General features: G+C 33.5%; 1 protein-coding gene and 1 pseudogene across 4 annotated transcripts; both read right to left on the minus strand.

Moving 5' to 3' along the window:
- Positions 1 to 12683: 12683 nt before the first annotated feature.
- LOC105791618 (mitogen-activated protein kinase homolog MMK2) lies at positions 12684 to 17140 on the minus strand. 4 transcript variants are annotated; one of them, XM_012619775.2, is made up of 7 exons: positions 16866 to 17140; positions 16545 to 16704; positions 15939 to 16068; positions 15367 to 15504; positions 14896 to 15228; positions 13167 to 13350; positions 12684 to 13005 (listed from the first exon to the last, which is right to left on the minus strand). In XM_012619775.2, exons 2-7 carry the CDS (start codon positions 16697 to 16699, stop codon positions 12833 to 12835), a joined length of 1113 nt encoding a protein of 370 aa, XP_012475229.1. In that variant the 5' UTR covers positions 16700 to 16704; positions 16866 to 17140; the 3' UTR covers positions 12684 to 12832. The 4 variants fall into 4 exon arrangements, with proteins under 4 accessions (XP_012475229.1, XP_012475230.1, XP_012475228.1 ...); XM_012619776.2 differs by having other exon boundaries at positions 16819 to 17140; XM_012619774.2 differs by having other exon boundaries at positions 16545 to 16776; positions 16866 to 17139.
- A 1709-nt stretch (positions 17141 to 18849) lies between these two features.
- Positions 18850 to 20952, minus strand: LOC105791620 (protein BPS1, chloroplastic-like; annotated as a pseudogene).
- Between the last annotated feature and the right edge of the window lie 179 nt (positions 20953 to 21131).

Genomic DNA, 21131 nt, shown 5'->3' on the forward strand with positions numbered 1-21131 from the left:
AAATGCTTACTTACTACTATGGCAATCAAACCTTCACACTCTCATTGGATCATCTTCCCATAAAGCATGAATTAACCTATGGCCCCTCAAACCCCTTTTCAAAATATAGTCTTCCTCTGGAAGATTTGCAACAATTTCCTTCCAAATAAAGATTTCCTTTGGCGATACTTTTCTATGTTTGATAACTTTTGTCCCTAATGTATGACCTGTAGGGAAACACCAAAACATCTTTATCTTGAATGCCACTTTCGCATCCTGTTTGGTTTTTATCCCTCCTCATTCGATCCTGAATCCCTTCAGACCAACCTCTGTCTCTGGTTATGAAACGACAGAAGTGTGCAAGTGTACACAATTGTAACAAGTAATAAAGTGACAAGTATGTCGAGTTATCGTACCCACAGGAACTATGCAAGTGAATATTTATGAAATGTAAAATTAAACAATTTGGTGATGAAAAATAAGTTATTTTGAAGAGGTGAAATAAAAATAAAAATTAATTAAGTGATTAACTAAGTAAATAAAAATTCCAAATGCACGATTTTTAAAAACGATTTTAATCAATATAACATAAATGTGTTAGATCAATTTCATTCTTTAAATTAAAATTATTAAAATGATAGTCATGTTGTTACGAATAATTTCATGGTAACTTGGTCTTTTGTTAACTAATTCATATGCATACTTACTAAATCAATTAATCTCTTCAACATATTTCTATGTCCATTCAAACAATTAATCAATTTTCATAAACAAGTAAAAGATAAAGTGATGTAACAATATATTCTTATATTGAAACAATTTAAACACAATAATCTTACAAGCTATGCAAGGCTAAAGTATTGTTTAATACCATCACTAATTTAATCCTCAACTACCTTAGAAGATTAAATATGCACCAATTAAAAATGTGTCAATTAATTATAATTTCAATCTAATTAATAATTAATTCTTTCGCTAGCTTACAATTAAAATGCAAACATAACATAGACACGATTTTAATTAATTGAACAATTTACCAAGACCTAATAACAACACAAACATGTTTTGAAAACTCAAGTGGACAGAATGCAATTAATCTAACACGAATGAGATTTAAGTCATTTTAATTAAATTAGGAACATCAACATAACAAGTATTCATATTTATGGTCATAGAATAAACTAAAAAAGATAAAGAGAAGGGAGCTACAAAACAAATCCCAATGTGTAACAGCCTAATTTTAGCGGTGTTGGAAATAGTGGTTTCGAAACCACAACTCCAACAAGTGAGTAATTATTTTAATGTTTATTTAATGTCTATAGGATTAATTTAAAGTAGTATTAGGTAAAAATGATTAATTAGGTAAAAAGGACTAAATTGTAAAAGGTGCAAAAATTGAGTTCTATTAGTTAAATGGACTGAGTGGCTATTGAAATGCAAATTAATGTACTTAGATGGTATTTATACCATATGAAAATTAATTTACTTAGATGGTATTTATACCATATGAAAGGTTAATGGACAATTTTGGGTTTATTTTTGTCATTTTGTAACCAATAAACTAAGGATAAATAAGTAATTTAATAAATAAATGTTAAACTAAAATAAAACAAATTAGTATCATCTTCATTAGTTGTCTTCTCCATCGAAAATAGAAGAAATAAAAACCCCATGGATGGATTTTTAGGTGTTTGACCATTGCTAGTGTTGCATGTAAGTTCATTTTTAATCTGTTTCTCGTAATTTTTATGTTTTTGAGCTCATTTTAGTTTAAACTGCTTAACCTGGGGGTTAATTTACAAAACTATTAAAGGTTGAGGGGCTTGCCATCATTGATTTTGAATATATTTTGATGTTAGTTGATAGATTATTAAACTTGATGGTTAAACAAACTTGTTTAATTAAGTGGTTTTTGATGAATTTAGGGTTTAGGGACTTATTTATGAAAATAGTAAAATTTTAAGGTAACATGATGAAATGATGATTTAATTGGCTGGTATTGGGTCCCTAAGAAATTTGGCTAGCATGTATGGAGGGTAAAAATAGTAATTTTACAAGTTTCGGGCTTAAAGACCAATTTGTGAAAAGTTAAAATAGGAGGGAAATTCATAATTTTATGATAATATGAATTAGAGATTGAATTGAATGCTTGATGTTAATTGAAGTACTTAATTGAATGTAATTATCTATTTAGATCAAGATAAACCACAACCAGACTTAAATCGGGGAAAAGCTAAAGTTTTAGATTAGACTTCAACTCGGTTATTGCAACCATAGTTGTCGAGGTAAGTTCGTATGAATTATAATCTTATTAAAGATAATTTGATTGATTATCTATTAATTTGATAATTGACTTCAGATTTGGTGCACATCAACTTGCACTACATGCAAACCTCTAATTTACTCACCCTAATCAACAATGGATGGTTAGTACTATAAGCTAGCTTCCTTTCTTAGTTTTGGGGTGTTCTAAAAGGTAATGAAGGTTGGTATGGTTCATTGGGTTTAGAGGGTTAGCACTTTGGTTCCCTTAATTTGAAGGTCCCGCTTGGTTCTTTCCCAACCTAAGGTTTGATGGTCATGCCATCTGAGGTTGTAGGTGTTAGAGTAAGAGTTATATCCTCTATTCCCTACATAATTAGCCTTCATATGGTTGTTCTCATCATCGAGCCCTGCATTAAAATTGGTTAGATTAGGTTGGTTTTGGACTTGCGCCTTGGTCATATTCATCTCTAATTGATTAAACCTCTCGAGGACTTGTTGATACTTATCCTCGCCAGTGACAACATTTGCTGACGCTTGTTTAACTCAATGTGTGAATCGTTCAGTTGGCCACTCGTAAGAGTACATTGACATATTCTTAATGAGTTGACAAGCCTCGACGTAAGTCTTTGACATGAATGCTCCAGCGAATGCTCCATCAAGACTGGAGTGTAAAATCCCGTCAAGCCCATTGTAGAAGACTTAAAGTTGCAACCAATCTTGTAAACCATGGTACGAACACTTGCGCAACATCAATTTGAAGCGTTCCCAAGCCTCGTATAATGACTCTTCTTCCAATTGTAAAAAATTCATAATGTTCATCTGAAGTTTCATCGCCTTGCTTGGTGGAAAATATTTTTCCAAAAATTTGCTCTCTAGCTCATCCCAAGTGCTAATTAAATCTACCGGCTACGAATCTAACCAGATTAAAGCAGAAAGGGAATAACTGAAGAGGAATAGTGTCATCGTATACCCCATTATATTGGAAAGCATCATAAATGGTTAGAAACCGCTTAAGGTGTTGATTGGGATCATCATTCGTTGACCCTCGAAATTGAAGGCTCGATTGCATCATTTGGATCATTTTCGATTATTTTACAAGTTTTGCGGGAGAAACAACTTTACGGGAAGTTCAGTAAATGTGAATTTTAGTTATTGGAGGTTGTATGCTTGGGACATGTTATTTCAACAGAAGGAATCCGCATTGAGCGGAAAAAGATCGAAACTATTTTGCAATGGAAGGCACTGAGAAATGTGTATGAGCAGGCCCTGGACATTTCCAGTGTTATTGATCAGTGGTAGCTTCGGCTACATTTCAGTGGTAGCTACGGCTCCGTATCAGTGGTAGCTTCGGCTACATATCAGTGTGGCACTTATGTGCTAATTCTCTACGTATCCTATATATTCCAAGTGTTCAACGGGAAATTGACTAAGTGAAAATACAGGAGATCATGTAACGAATAAGTGTAATTGAATGATGAATATATGTGTGGAATTGAATTGAATAGTGATCGAAAGTGAAACAGTGAAATTATGAAATAGTAGAATTAGCAACAAAATAGTTTTGGACAAAAACAGTTGTGTGACTTTCTAAAAATCACCAAAAATGATGGAAATAAATTAGAGAGTGAATAAGACATGAAATGAAATCTTAATGAGTCTATTTTTACATAAAAGAAACAGAGTAGGCAACAGAGTTATATATTTTGAGATATTTTAAGTTTAGTGAGATAGGGTCAAAATGAGTTTGGAATCCCCTGTTCTGACTTTGGAAAATTGTTAAAAATTGTACAAAAATAATTACAAGCTAAAATTTATATGTTTCGAACCCTGAATGAGTTTATTTTCAAGTGAAATAAACATAAGTACCATCTGAATTTTGTACAGTGAGATAATTAATTTTTAGTAAAGAGAGGTCAGAATTGTCGAGTAGTGAAATAGGAAAACTTTAAAGAATAAACTGTACTTATTGGCTAAGCCAAAAATTCTAAAAATTTTATGGTAAGAAGATATGTGAATCTAGTTTTAGGAAAATTAATGGATCTTAATTTGGAGCTCTGTAGCTCTATATAAAAATAATTTAGTGACTTTGACTCGAATAGATAGCTTTGAATATACATATGAGTGAATAGTAAAATTATAGAAAATGTTATTTATAAGAGTGTTATGTACATTAAGGATGTGGAATGGAGAGGAGGAGGAGGAAAAATAAAATATATGAATGGTTTGTATATAAAGTAGTCATATGCCCGATTATATTTGATAAACGTTGAATTAGAAATGACATAATGTTTCATTTCAATTAGTTACTATAAATTGAATTGTAAATCCATATGGCTGAAACCAAACAATTATTTGTTAGTATTATGCATGACATAATGTATTATTCTATATATATATTCATGGTTGAATTATGATTGTTGAGAAAGATAGATAAATTGGAATGAAAGTTCAAATTGAGTAGAACGCAGGGTTGAGTACTTTCGTTCAGTGATAAAGACGAATTGACAGAAAATACCATGGATGGACCATGGCAATAAGTGATATGTAATTCCGTGTAAGACCATAGCTAGGCTATAGCATCGGTATATGTTATGTGATTACGTGTAAGACCATAGTTGGACTATGACATCAAGAAAATAAGTACTCAATACCATAAGACGTTCACTTTTGACAAAGTTGGTAAGTGTTACATGGACTCATATTCAAGTGATATATTTATTGTGATTGTTGAAGTTGAATTCAATTAAGTGATTTCACCAATTGGATATTGTATATGGCGAGATGTATTAGTGACTTACCTATTTATGAAATGATAATTGAAGTTCAGTAAATGATACATGGAATTAATATGAAAAGATTTATGATTGTTATTAGTATTTTTTCTGACATAATATGGATTCTTCGATGTTGAAATGGTTTAGCCGATTTATTGAGCATATGAATGAGTATGAGACTCATACAAGTTAGTATAGATATGTACATGTGTCTTATAAGCTTTGAAATGATAAGACTTGTGAATTGTGAATTAATCTGTGTGAAAGTATATGGGATAGATTACCGAATCGTTACGAGATATTGAATATTTAATATATTACAATGGTGGTAGCTATAAGGCTTGGATCGAATGAGTATATATCGTAAGATCTAATTAGCGATTCGAAGACAATAATTTTAAATTTTTAATCTGTATGAAATTTTATAACTCGGTTTAATACGTTTATAAGTGTATGTGTTCTGGTAATGCCTTGTACCCTATTCTAGTGTCGAATACGGGTAAGGGGTGTTACAATGTGACATCGCCAGATTCGGCCATAACGTTTAGGCCGAGTTTGGGGTGTTACAGAGAGATATTCAAATTTGTTGCCAAATGTATGACTTGTCAACGCTTAAAGGAAAAACATCAGGTTGCAATTGGATTGTTTTATCCTATCTCGGTTCCTGAATACAATTGAGAGCGTATTATAATGGATTTTCTGATTGGGTTACCGTTGTCTCCGAGCAAAAGAAATGATATTTGGGTGATGGTTAATCGATTAATGAAGCCAACCCATTTTTTAGTAGTTAGAACTGACTGGTCACTTCCGAAACTAGCTGAGGTTTACATTCAAGAGATAGTCAGATTGCATGGTGTACCTACGTTGATTATCTTTGATTGTGATCCTCTCTTTACTTCAAGATTTTGAAAGAAGTTGCATGAATCTTTAGGTACGAGATCAAATTTCAACACAACTTTTCACCCTCAGACAGATGACCAATCAGAATGGGCTATTCATATATTAAAAGATATTATGCGAGCTTGTGTAATCAATTTTGAATCAGGTTGAGAACGTTATTTACCATTATAATAACAGTTTCTAATTGAGCATTTAGATGACTCCATTTGAAGCATTATAAGGTCGAAGGTGTAGAATAGATGTTTGCTGGTCGAATTTGAGTGAAAGAAAGTTTATTAGGCGAGAGTTGATTCGAAAAACTGAAAATAAGATTAAATTGATCAAGGAGAGATTAAAAGCAGCTTTTGATAGGCAAAAATTGTACACTGACCTGAAATGAAAAGACATCAAGTATTCTCTAGGAGATAATGTATTTTTCTCCGTGAAAGAAAGTTCTTCATTTTGGTCAAAAAGGAAAGCTGAGCCCCAGATTCATTGGACTATACAAAATCATCGAAAGGGTCAGACTAGTGGCGTATCGACTGGCGTTACTGACAGAATTACAAAAGATCCACGATGTGTTCCATGTACTGATGCTCAGGAGATATCTTTCAGATTCGTCCCATGTTATTTCAATAGAAGAAATTGAAATTTAGCCTGACTTATCGTTTGAGGAGGAACTAGTTGAAATTCTAGCCCGGGAAGTTAAAGAATTATGGAATAAATGCGTTCCACTTGTGAAAGTCTTATGTCGTAGTCACAGTGTGGAAGAAGCGACTTAGGAACCCGAAGAGACGATAAAATCCTAGTATCCTCATTTCGGGGACAAAATTTCTTAAGGATGGGAGAATTGTAATGACCCAAAAGCCAGTGGTGTCGAAATATTCAATTTTGAGACCTTTTTTTCCCAAACCGAGCCCGTAAATATTTTGTTAAATTTTTACGGAGTTATATTATAGGTGAATTGAATTTTTTATAGACAATTTGGTTGAATTAAAGTTTAATTAGGGTTTAGAGACTAAATTATAAAGCTGATAAATATTCAATTACTATAGATTTCTTTTTAATAAATAGTAATGGGTTAAGGCCTAAAGTGGCAATTTTACCATTATGCTAATGATAGTGGACAGTGGTGGTTAAATAGGAAATGATTGTGTTATAAAACTTATAATTTTAATATAAATCATAAAATAATAATAAAGGAAAAAAGAAATAAAATTAGCAAAGTGGAGAGAAATAGAAACATTTCTCTCATCCTTGTTTTGCATGGTGAAATGGAAGTAGAAGAAGAAAAAATATTTGGCCTTTGAGTTATAATCTTTGGAGCTTAATTCGGCTAGTGCAATTTAGTCATTTTCTTGAAATTTTTACGTTTTTGAAATCCTATGAGCTTAATCTAATTGACCTGTGTGTAATTTTCAGAACTATTAAAGTTTTAGAATGATGTCATTTATGAATTCATGAAGTTTTAGGTTTTAAATTGATAGATTTTAAGCTTATGAGTGAAAAAGGACTAAGTTAAGAAGTTAATTTATAGTTTTGTACTATAGGGAATAAAATGCACAAATTTCAAAATTTGTGGCAGAATTGAGAAATTAGAGGTACTAAATAGACTATAGTGAAACTGGATTGAAAATATGAGTTTTAGATTTAAAGTTATGTAAGTCTAGATTTTAGGGATTAAATTGAATATGGAATTTGTGTAAATTGACAATTGAATATATTTTGATTTATTATTGAATATATCATATGTTTATGTCAATCCGTAGCTAACGTCGACCTGGAATCGTTAAAGAAAAAGGAAAAGCTAAAGTTGTCGATGAATAGCTCAGAGTTCTCGGTTTGTGTTTCTATAATTTGAACTACTTCAATTGTTGCATTTTTATATTGTTTTGCATGGTAAGACTATGAGGTGAGCTGAATTTGGTAAATTGAGTTAATTTGATATGATTTTGATTTGGTTAGAGATGTAGAAGACTAAAATGAAAAGAATGAAAAATATTGGTTTTTGATGAAAATGTGAAATGAATCTTGTGTTGAATTGGTTCATGATATTATATATATATGAAATGATGATTGGTTGATGGATTGAAATGATGTTGTATAAATGGAACTACATTCGGAAATTTGATAAATTGCTACCTTATTAACTATTCGAGCAAAGTCAGATATAGATGGCGCCCTATAAGATAGGAAGAGTTCAAGGTTACTTCGACTACAAGTCGATGAGGCACTGGGTGTCAAATTACTTCGGTTATACTGATGGGCACAAGGCGCAATTCATATACTTCAGATTTATCCAATGAACACTAGGTGCCAAATTGGTGTGATTGGTTAGATCCATGTATCCGTCTAAGTCTTAGTCAGGTTAATAGGAAATTAAAATGTAAAATAGTACAATGCCACATAAGATGGTTAGAAATGATAATTGATTGTGTTCATCCAGCTTGTAAGATCGAGTTATTGAAATGAAAGACGTGGGAATCAATCGTTGTGAATTTCTAAAGGTGTTACAAAATTGACTATGTTTATATGCTAGTAAATTGAATATGAATGAGATAATGAATGTGAGAAAATGTTATATCATGTCATGTTGTATTGTATTGAACATTGATTGATGTTTCAAGCATTTACAATTTTTTTATTAAGCTTTATTACTTTTTATTATAGAAATACCAGTGAATTTTTACTCAGCGTACGGTTTTGTTTTCCATACACAGGTTAGGTGTTTTGATATATTGATCATCGACTCTCAGCATCCGTCAAGAATCAAGAACTCAACAACCTCGGTGAATTTCTTTTGTTTTGTAAAGGGCATGTACATAAGCATGTCATTTTGTTAACTAGTTGTGCCTTTTAGTGTTAAGTTTGAAAGATGAGTTGATGTTTTGATGTAAGTTGTATATTTATATATGTTGATATAATCTTGGTAATGGATGGAATCATGTGCATGTATGATGATTTTTAGTAGATGATTTGGAAGTGGTGTGCTATGATAGGTAAATTGGTATTGATTGTTGGAAGAATTAAGTTCATAGTATGCATATTATTGAAGGAAAATAGGAAGTAGATTGCCTTAACATGTTATGTTGTTTGGATGAGTTTTGAACATGTTTGATAGTGTATTGGTTGAAGTTTTGGTGGAAAAACTAGGAATTTGTAATGGTGGTTGAAATATTGTATTATATGTTTGAATGTATAAATTAAATGGTAGGTTTTAGGTATTTGAAATCACCAATTGAAAAGTTTATGTTTGACACATGATTTGAACATGTTAAATTGAATTAGTACTGTTCATTTGCTCAATTTTTTATGGTGAATTGGTGTTGTTAAAAATTACAGGTTTTTGTGAGATTATTTTGCAAGAACAACCTATAACATTGCGACATCGTTCTTTCGTAGTTGCAACAAGGGATCCACATCGTGACGTAAAAAATCGGGACGTCAGGATGAGGTTGAGCTCTAGATCATGTCATGCCGAAGAACTGCATCATCGCAACGAGACTGGACAGTGAGTGACATCGTGACATGTGTGACGAGGAACTCCTTCATGTCACGACGTTGGTCTGCTTTTTGAAACATTTCATTTGATTTCTTTGAATTTGATTTAACTTTAGAGCTTCTGTAAGCTCTTATTAAGCCCTAAAGTGATTGTATTTCTTGATGGTTGTATAATTGTTTGATTTATTATCAATAAATTGCATATCTTAAGCATGGTTTATTTGTGGTTGCTTCAGCAACTAATGTAACATTATATTGCTCAGATTTGAAGATCGAGTCGGGTAACAAAGTGCTACATGATTAAAAGTTACAAATCAACAAGCAAATTACATAACAAAATCTTACTTCTACATTCTATTCTAATTATTTTCAAATCTCATAATGTCACGTCTTGCAGATTTCTTAAAATGATTCCAAAATGGGATAACATTATCCTTATCCTTGATTGTACTATTGTGGGATAGAATCTTTTTTTCTGCTTTTGATGACATTCGTCTCCCCCTCCATTCTATGCCCATCTACCAAGATACCAAGATACCAAGATGCCCGTCTACACTTGCTCCTAAGACTTTCAATAGTTTCTCTTAGCATTAATTTTGTTTTGAAAATGTGTGAAAAAACTCCCAAGGGAATTTCAATAAAATAAACTAATTTTTTCGTACCAAACATTGTAATCACTATTTAAATTGATTGGAAATTTAAAACTTTCCATAACATCAAATGCCCTCTAAAGGTAATGTGCACTAATGAAAAGCTCAAACATTGCCTTCTATATTAACTTACCCGGCCTGTCTCTCCAAATGGGTCATACAATTGAATATCTAAACCTATAAATCAAACCCACCATATCATTCGTGTGCTCCACGTTAGAAATTTTTGTATAAATTAAAATCTTTGTTACAGAGCGTACAACAAAATTCTCTATCATTCCAACCATTAAAGTATTAGGGATTTTTTCATAAATTTTGCTTAATCATTACATATTTGAGAAAAAGGATGGGGGTTGAACCCTAGAATTTGATACCAAGATTTAACAACTTTATTACTCCAACTCCAGTTAGGGGTGAGCAAAACTCGATTCGATTCGAAAAAATCAAAAAAAATTTTGAATTTCGAGTTAAACGAATCGAGTTAATCGAGTTATTCGAATCAACTCGAATTTTTTTGAATTTTGAATTCGAATCGAGTTGAGTTTTCGAATTCGAATAACTCGAATAATTCGAATATTAAACTATAATATTTTACATTTTTACCCTAAACTCCCAAACCTTTTTACTTTCCCCTCAAAACTTTTACTCGCCTCCCCTCCCAACCCCTCAATCTACCCACAATTCATTTCCCACCAAAATTTTACTCTCCCATTTACTTTTTCTCAAAATTTTACTCCAAAAAACCCTCAAAACATTTTATTTTCCCCCACAATTTTTATTTCCTCCCACTTTTCCCCTAAAACTTTTATTCCCTTCCCATCCCACCTCCCATCTACCCCAAACCCTCCCCCCTCCAATTTTTTTTAATATTTTCCCTCCAAAATTTTACTCCCCCCTATTTACTTTCTCTCAAACTTTTATTCCCCCAAATTTTTTATTTTTCCCCTAAACTTTTACTTCTCACCCTTTACTCTCAAATAAAAAATCAAAATTATCAAAAAAAAATCACTAAACATAAATAGTAATAAATTTATTTATATCTACTATTTATATTATTAAATTAAATTTCACATTTTATATTATTTATATTATTGAATTGTTTAGTCATATTGAATATTTATATTAAAATTGAATTATTAATTATGCCATAAAATATTCGTGTTAAAATTTTATATTGGTATCAATTTCACATTTTATTTTTAAAATAAATTTTATTAAAAATCATATTTTTACATTTAATATATTATTTAATTCCAAAATACATAGTGACAAGAATCTAAAGATAATTGAAACAACTAAGCAAGCAAAGAAGCTAACCAATATATAAAAAATTAATAAATAAATTATGAGGTGATGAAAGTTAATAAAAAAATTGATTAAGGTGGACAAATTTTATTACGATGGGTGACAATAGTTACAAGGACCAAAAATTATTTTTTAAAATTTAACTCGAACAAATATATTCGATTCGATTCGATTTGAATTCTATCTCACTCGACTCGATTCGAGAAAACTTCAAATAAAGTTATGATAAAATGAGATTCGAAAATTCGATTAACTCGAAAATTTTTAATTCGATTCGATCGAATGCTCACCCCTAACTCCAGTTGTGATTATTTCCGCAAATGGATTCATTTAGTTGTTAAAAGATAACCAATTTTTTAAAGTGAAATTTCATTCCAATGGAAGGGCATACAAGCCCAGGCCCAAAAAGAAAACCACGAAAAAGACAACCAATAGAGGACAAATCCTAGCCTTCACTGACCCACCCAGCCACCGCTGTGAACGATAGAGGAGAGCTAGGTAGTCCAGGAACAAGGCTATTGTACCCACCGCCGTTATGCTCCCCACCAACGGAGAGGCTATGCTGTGGGAAAGCCTAAAAACGAAGCTTTAACGCCACCTTGGACCCAGTGGAAACTCTCGAAAGAGAGGGACCCACTACCACCGAGAAACAACTCAGATCTGGTGCGATGAAATCAGGAACCATCAAGCACGAGCCATCGGAGGTTAAAGCAGCAACGACGCTCCAACAGCGCAAAAGGGCCTTAACGGAGCGAGAGAGATAAGAAAACAAGACCGAGGCGACCCTCCGTTGGAGAAAGGAGACAAGCTCCAAGGAAAACGTGAGAAAGATCTATGGTGACGTCGAGAAACCGACCGCCCATCATTTCGTCGTTCAAAGGCCAAAAGGAGATGGGGGATGTTCTCGAGGTTATTATGCCAAAGAACGAAAGGAAATAGAAAAAGATAAGTTAGAGCAGCCCGCATTGGCCGCGCCGGAGGCGAACGGAAACCCATTTTTCTTAGAGAGAAGGCAGAGGGAAAAGTTCTTGAGAGATTTGAAAGTAACTCTAAAAATTACAGAACTTTTACACAAACTATGAAGGCAACATTCTATTCTTCATTCTATGTCATAAAATTTTGTCTAATCCCACCTGAAATTATCGATCTTTCCTTTTGATCTACCCTTAAAACTCTAATGATGATTTGGACATGGATGAATTCATGATCCCTTCAGTTTCAAGCTTCGTGCAACTGAAGACCATATATATATATACTTTTACCGATTACCATGCATGTATGCATGTTATGGCTGTGGAGATACATCGGAGGAGTCAATGGATCTCACGTGTTGCAAAAGAAGGTGAATAAACTGTCATTCAGTTTAAGAGTATTCTATTCTTATTGTTCCTAATCACAAAGGGGAATGATGGGTCACAAACGGTAATGCCGCTAGGCACACACTTGCAGAGTCATATACAAATACAATACATATAAGCCTTAATACATTGGGTCTGGATTGAATTTTACCGATTCCCTATAAATTAGCTCCTTGATGTTTTCTTCAGTAAAAGATGGTTGCTCGAAATCAAAACTGAAAGGCCTTGGGCAAACTGGCTCCTCATTGATGTCATGAAGTGGTGCCAAGTAAGGGTGGCATAGAGCCCCATCCACTGCAACAAAACAATAAATACTAGTTAGCAAGTGAACGGACCGATGGATCACAGAATAGCAAGTTGTGGCTAAAACAAAAGTTTAGACTAGTCTGAATCTAATATTTGTCAGAATTTTATTGCTGTGGAGTAGCAGTAAAGAAATTAGCAACCAATTTTACCTGTAATGCGCCTATGGGGATCAAAGATGAGCATCTTTTCTAGCAGATCAATAGCACCAGGTGACATGTTAGGAAATCTAGAAGAGAAATTTTGCCTTGGGTTTTGTGGAAGCTGTCTAACATATCTTCGTGCATTGTCACTTCGAAGGAACCCAAGGCTGGAATCATCAGGAGAACCTATAAGCTGTTCCAAGGAGAAAGGGAATTGTTTACAACTTAGCAGGCTTGTTAAACTTCCATCAAGAGGAAAAACGATGTTCAGTTTTCGGGAGATTGGAACAAAAACGATTGTTCGTGAAATACGAGCACTATTAAAAGAACAAGCACATTAAGATCACATGCAAATGCAGAACCAATATCAAGTTTACATAATCAAAAACAGCTAAGGTAAAAGATGGATGATAGATGAGGTTAAAAGTAGGGGTGAGCATTCGATCGAATCGAATCGAATCGAAAATTTTTGAGTTAATCGAGTTTTCGAATATCATTTTATCATCCTAACTTTATTTGAAGTTTTCTCGAATCGAGTCGAGTGAGATGGAATTTGAATCGAATCGTATCGAATATATTTGTTCGAATTAAATTTAAAAAAATAATTTTAGGTCATTGTAATCATTGTCACCCATCGTAATAAAATTTGTCCACATTAATCAAAATTTTTATTAACTTTCATCACTTCATAATTTATTTATTAATTTTTATATATTGGTTAGCTTCTTTGCTTGCTTAGTTGTTTCAATTATCTTGATTCTTGTCACTATGTATTTTAGAATTAAAAATATATTAAATGTAAAAATATGATTTTTAATAAAAGTTATTTTAAAAATAAAATGTGAAATTAATACCAATATAAAATTTTAACACGAATTTTTATGGCAATTTTAATATAAATATTCAATATTTTTATTTGAGAGTAAAGGGTGAGAAGTAAAAGTTTAGGGGAAAAATAAAAAGTTTTTGATAATAAAAGTTTGAGGGAAAGTAAATAGGGGAGTAAAATTTTGGAGGGAAAATATTAAAAAAAATTGGAGGGGAGAGGGTTTGGGATAAATGGGAGGTAAGATGGAAAGGGAGTAAAAGTTTTAGGGGAAAAATTGGAGGGAGTAAAAATTTTTGAGGAAAATAAAAGGTTTGAGGGTTTTTGGGAGTAAAATTTTGAGAAAAAATAAATGGGAGAGTAAAATTTTGGTGGGAAATGAATTTTGGGTAGATTGGGGAGTTGGGAGGGGAGTAGAGTAAAAGTTTTAGGAGAAAGTGAGAAGGAGTAAAAGTTTTGAGGGGAAAGTAAAAAGGTTTGGGAGTTTGGGGTAAAAATGTAAAATATTATAGTTTAATATTCGAATTATTCGAATTATTCGAGTTATTCGAATTCGAAAACTCAACTCGATTCGAACTCGAAATTTGAAAAAAAAATTCGAGTTGATTCGAATAACTCGAATAACTAGATTCGTTTAACTCGAAATTCAAATTTTTTTTCGATTTTTTCGAGTCGAATCGAGTTTTGCTCACCCCTAGTTAAAAGCAAGTCCTGAGCCAATGGCTGATCTCTTCGTTAGAATTCAAGGTTATGCAATTTTGCTGAGAAAGCAAAATACATCACAAGAGTCTCACCATCCAAGGGCCATAATGTTTAACAAATAACATCAGGTCTACGAGAACAAGTAAGGTGTTAAAGAACATCTAAAGGGTTTTCAGGTACTTTCCTGTGAGAAAAATTTGGATAACGTACCTCTGTGATAAGCCTCAACTGATGCACGTAGTCTTTGCCAGGGAAGAGGGGTTGTCTACTCATGATTTCGCCAAGTATGCAGCCCACCGACCAAATATCAATTGCAGCGGTGTATTCAGAACAATTCAGAAGCAATTCCGGTGCCCGGTACCAACGAGTAACAACATATTCTGTCATGAAATCAGTTTCAGATGTTGTCCTTGCAAGCCCAAAGTCTCCAATTTTAAGGTCACAATTCGCGTTTAGAAATAAATTGCTAGGCTTTAAATCGCGATGCAAAACATTTGCTGAATGTACATATTTGAGCCCTCGAAGAATCTGATATAGAAAGTACTGCAAGAGTAGCACTGCATAATCAACAATAGTTCCAGCACAGAAACAGGAATCATACCATGTTCCTAACTAAATATGACAACGAACAGTAGGAACATCCCAGTATATTTCATATGAGGGGAAGAATTTGATACCAACCCGACAATGATCATCTGTCAATGATTGATTGGATCTTATAATTTGATGAAGATCAGTGTCCATCAGTTCATAAACGAGGTAAACATCATTAAAGTTCTCCCACTGTGGAGGCCGTATGATGTCCTTGATGGCAACCACCTGAAGAAAAACAAACAATCAGCATTAACTACCTAGTAATTTGAAGTAGGCATTCCTAGTTAGATTGAAGGTTTACGCACAACATCATAAGATTGGCCCTAGCTTAATGGTTAAAAGTTATTAGGGTACAAAGATGATCTTTCCCAAGGAACTCAAATAAACTTAAAGGTTAGCCAAATTCCTATAATTAGACAAAATTAGGACAACAAATGTGGGTATTGTTTTTGTCTCCTTTTTTAAGGATGGTCAAAGGCTTACTTGATGGGAAGAAAGGACCTGTTTCATTTCTGCTAATCGTTTAGATGGCAACAGCAACCGGACCCCTGAAGCATGCAAGGAGCCTAATAACTAGGGGGTCTATTGATCTAAACAACATTATCGAAACATCCATCAAAGAGGTGAAAATGCAGAGTATCGAGCTAGCAGGAACTTACATTTTCGTGATCCATGTGACGAAGAAGCTTGATCTCTCGCAATGTCCTTTTGGCATCGATCCGGTTGTCAAATGCATTACCGATTTTCTTGATAGCAACCTCCTCCTGTGTCTCTGAATTCACAGCAGCACTAACAGAAATGGGGGAGCAAATCACATCTCAGCTTCACATTATGAATAATATAATAACACAACGGTGAGCCTAATAAACAGAATGGTCACTTTCGTTCAATATTCTCAACCAGGAAGTTCGGCCTGGAGCCATTCACTTCAATTAGACCCTAAAATTGGCAACCTTAATTTCCTTTAAAAGCAATCACACTGCAAAATTCAGCTAAAGATATGCTAAATGAGAGCCACACTAAAAGTGTCACTCTCAATCCTGTCAATCATCAAAATTCACCATGAAAAAGGAAAAAAAATTATCAATCTACAAATACAAGCCTTAATATTTACTAAAATCCCATAAAAAAGAAACTAAAAAACTGTCATGTAGAGCATCGAGACTGGGACAAACCAAAACTGGAAATCAATCAAAACAGGGAGTTTTAAGGGGAAAAAAATTCGAAAAAAAAATAAAGGGAGCAAAAAGCGGAAAAAACCTTACCAGACAATACCATAAGCACCACGGCCGATGGGGCGAAGAGGAGCAACATATTTTGAGGGAACTTCGAAGAGGTTACCATAAACGTTGTACTGAACATAGCGTCCACCATGAGTTGGTATACCTTTGATGCTTTGATCCCCTGACCCCATTGACATGTTTCCTGGATATAACCCGAACCCAACTCACAACCCGAATTGAAAGAAAGATTTTTATGGTGTAATGTTAATAACAGCTGAAATTCAGAGACAGGAAAAAGTGAAGAAATGAGGGTTACAATTTGGGAGAGCGCGTAGGTAAGTATATTGGAAGATGAGTGTGAACCTTTTGAAGTAGAAAAGCTTGAGAGTTCCGTGAAGATTCCCACTTGTTTTGTTCTTTACTTTTATACAACTTGGCTTTATTTTTCTATCCTGATGGCTTTTTCCAGGAAAAAAGGGTTTACAGTTCAAAGAAATTGCCTGTTGGAAGTCGTTTCTGGAAAAAAGAGATGACTTTCCTGTTTCATGTGGTCAAAGTTATTGTTATTCTCCTGTCCGTACTGTTGGTTAAGCTTAACCAATCAAGAAGCTGAGATTTATGTTAGAAACTAGATGAAGAAAATATTTTCCATTTGCAGCCGCAGGCCCATTCTCCACTTCTTTCATTTCTCACATTTTAATCTTATACTTATTTCTTAATTTATCATTTTTATTTTATTTAAAAAATTATTCTTAAAACTTAAATGGTGGCTTTTTAATTCAAAAATAATCTTCTTTTCTATAAATTAATAACAAAAAAAAATTGATATAATTCAAAGTCTAATTTGAAGACAATTATTGCACTGGGTCCAGTCCCACCGTTTAATCCGGTAGATGGACACGTGATGGCGGCGCCACTAACAATTGCAGGCATGTGAAGCTAATTGATTCCCAGAACTGCCAATGTACCGTCTTTCGTTTTCCTGAATTCTGATCTTACAAACACTTGGAGATTACCCTGAATTCTAATTTAGATGAATTTTTAAGATCCAATTTGCATCGTGTTTCAAAAGTCAATACTATTATCAAGCTCATCAGAATCAGAGTCAAACAAATATTTGTTCAAGTCTTGCAAGTCAATAGTCAAACTTCCCTTTTTACATATTTAGTAATACACCAGCACAACTTATGTCAAATTTTAAGTTAATTTCTTTCTCAAAATGGATTTAAAATTTTATCTAAATCTGATTCAAATAAAAATAATAAATTCAAACTTGATTTAATTAGTCGTATTAATTTTTTTATATAAAAAAATTTAAAAATATAATATATTAGATATACTAAAAACATTAAAATAAATGTTTCCACAAATTAAAAATATATTGTTAAAAAAAGTCTCTATACTTAACAACACTAATATAAATAGTAGCAAAATTAACAATAGAACAAGAGTAATACAATATTCAAACAATAATAACAACATAGTAGCAATATAATAGCGAAATTGTAACAAAACAACAACAGAAAAAAAAAATTTAAACAGATCAGGTTGAGGCCAGGCCATAAAATATTATCTGAGACTTGGCCCATTTAAAAAACCAACCTCTTTTTTTGTCCAAACCCATTTTTTAGACTTATATTTTTATTCAAACACTTTCACTTTTTGAGCAAATGTTCGGGTCTAAATAGATGACGAGACCATGATGAATCCTAACATGCTTAGTAAACGAAAGATGCAATTTCTCAGCATTTATGAGGAGTGGATCGAATGTCATTCGAACTCGAGGAAAATGGCATGTACCCGTTGCATTAAGACAAGAACCAACTAGGCAATTACTATTACGCATCGGGTCATGATTAACCACGAAAAGTATCTTCTCGGTTCACCTGCCATAGCCACAACATTATCTAGATCCAACATTGTTAGCCCAAGTGATAGGAGGCTCACCTTCAAATGCCTATATGTTATAGGACATAAGTTTAGTCAAAGTTCACTTAATCAGGCACTCGATTAGATGTTCCCGTTCTATGAAATCACATCTTTTTAAGCGCTTGAGCTCTTGACAAAAAAGAGAAATAAAATCCTCCATCGAAAAACAATATTGAACAAAATGAGGGTCCGATCGATAACAAACATCATTTGTCAGTTTCAACTTTCAACAAATCTAATAAATTTTGAAATACCAAGGACTTTACTGACTATGCAGATGGCAATTCAAGATATCATCTGTAAAAAATGCATATGTAAGAAGAGATGGAGCTCTTATCACTCACCATGTAAACACATTAATCACAAAACAGCTCTCTCTGGTTGTTAAGACCAGTTTCCTACTATTATGATTCAGTAATGAAGATAATGCAGGCATGGTAATTGTATAAACAAGTTAACTCAGTATTGTAACATACCTTACAACTCACAAGACATGTACCGCCATAACCCGAACAAGGTAAAGGTTATGCATGTCTACTTCTGAGATAACATAAGGTCTCAACCTAAACCATCTGTATAAGACAAGATTAGCTTCAACTTGAATACATTCATGATTCATCTCACAGCTTGCTCTTCTACTTTTCTTCCTAGCATTGAATTTGGGACACCAACGCTTGTTCTTAGATTACAAAGCAAAGCATAACCCCCAGTCGAAACTATTTTGAAATAACCATCTACTGCCTTCGAAAGATTATCCAGCGCTTGTGATAGTTCCTCTGCGGTCCTTCTCAAATCCGATACTGAATTCTGGAACCACCCTTCATTAGAACCGAACCCATCTTGGAGCAAAGGATACAATGTCTTGACACATGCATCAACGGCATCCAGTTCTATTAGACCTGTTTAACTTTTCCGCAAGAAAACATATTTCTAACCTCTGAATTCACTGTAGTTTGCACATCGAAAAATACCGATGCCCATGGTAGTGTACTAATAACAGATAAATCTAACAAATTTGGGGCAGAACCAGATAAAGCTGCAGCAAAGACGCTACAGATATATACAATAGCCACCTAGCTCCATACATTGCACGCACCAAAAGCTTTCCTTTAGCAGAGTTCGTAACCTTAGGCAAGTTTAATGATTCCACAAGATTGTGAAGGATTGGGTGAAAAGTTTCAAGTCTAGGATTTTTTGTGCCTATATGCTGTCTCCAGCTATCAAGCGAGGAACAGTCCTGCATGAACCGCTCTGGGGAGTGAGATTCCAACTTATGCAAGACACACTGAAGTAAGAGATGGCTTTGGTTGAGCCTTGTAATCTCGGAGGTAAAAGCAACACTAATATCAAGCAACTTCACACTTATGTCCAGGTACACATCTAACCACTTATCATCCCAATCAATCAAAGGGATTTCCAGATCAGCTATCAGGTTGTTTATGTCACGGTGAATCTCAGTGACTCCGTCGCTAGTTTCATCCATGACAAGCTTAGGATGTCATCCTTGTCTTTTGGCACAAGTTTTTGCAGCCTCTTTGACAAGGTGACCTCAAATGCGTTCAATAAAGAAAGCAGACTTGGAGACAACTGAGAACCCTTTGGTAAAGGATTTCCAAAATGGAAGAATGGGCGATGTGGTTCCTGAGGACGGCTCATGTTGAAGTATTTACAGCAAAATCCAGAAGAAGCGAAGAACAAAATTCAATCACCATCATCTTGATGAATTATTACAAACACAAACACCCAGAAAAGCTTTTAAATTCACCATCTCCGTAATAATAGAGAACCATTAACCCCACGACCCACCATCCCTCTCATAAGCCATTGACTAAGCTGATTTTCTGGACTTGAACAAATGATTGAAAGCAGTGGAGACCATTTATTCACTCTGAAATCAAGGCAAATACATAGAAAATAAATCAAGGAGAGGCGAAAGAACAGCAATCAAGGTAAAGTAACCGGTACCTCCTTGATTGCATTAATTTCATCTCTCTGTTAAACACTCTTACCTCGGTTCTAATTCTACACGGCTCCTCCTTGAACATTATTAGTCCAAGCTAGGCACAGAGAAACAGTCGAATCACTCAAAAGAAAATTTTAAACGAATCACATCTTTAAACACTAACTTTAACATCCAAAATCGAGAACAGATAAACTAGAGCCAGATCTGATTAATATGAAGAAACTCTAACACAAAGGCATCCAGAAATATAAAGTTAAGACAAAACCAAAAACAAAACTTACCCTAATTATAGATCCTTACACCAAACTACTACTGCATAAACAAAAACTCTTCACAGATTGGTTAGGGTGTTGTTAAGACTGATATTAGTGTGAAGTTGCTTGATATTAGTGTTGCTTTAACAACCCTACCAAATTAGCTTGTTCCTTGTCAAATATTAGTATAGAAATGGAAACCATTGGTTTACTCGATACCGAAGTTGTCTGTCTACAAATACGTGTATAAAGCGTAATTCACTGTAAATGAACCCGTACGAAACATGATTGAGTATACAATACTAATATAAAAGTCCAGTTATACCTGCACTAAATTTATGCTAAAACAAGTTCCAACATGAACGGAATAAGAAGTCATTAAACAATCACAAATCTTGATAAAATATAATTAAAGTCCTCGATTTTGAATGAAATTGATATCAACTTTTAAGAAAATGAATCATTTATGTAAAGAAACATGAA

This window comes from Gossypium raimondii, chromosome 8, assembly GCF_025698545.1.
Source record: "Gossypium raimondii isolate GPD5lz chromosome 8, ASM2569854v1, whole genome shotgun sequence".
Classification (NCBI taxonomy): domain Eukaryota; kingdom Viridiplantae; phylum Streptophyta; class Magnoliopsida; order Malvales; family Malvaceae; genus Gossypium; species Gossypium raimondii.

Excerpts from the sequence above, each read along its gene's own strand:
- LOC105791618 (XM_012619775.2), bottom strand. The coding sequence starts at position 16,699 with ATGTCAATGGGGTCAGGGGATCAAAGCATCAAAGGTATACCAACTCAT. Across the intron at positions 15,505-15,938 it reads GTCACATGGATCACGAAAAT|GTGGTTGCCATCAAGGACAT; the intron begins GTAAGTTCCTGC and ends GTTTTTCTTCAG. Across the intron at positions 15,229-15,366 it reads TGACAGATGATCATTGTCGG|TACTTTCTATATCAGATTCT; the intron begins GTTGGTATCAAA and ends CTACTCTTGCAG.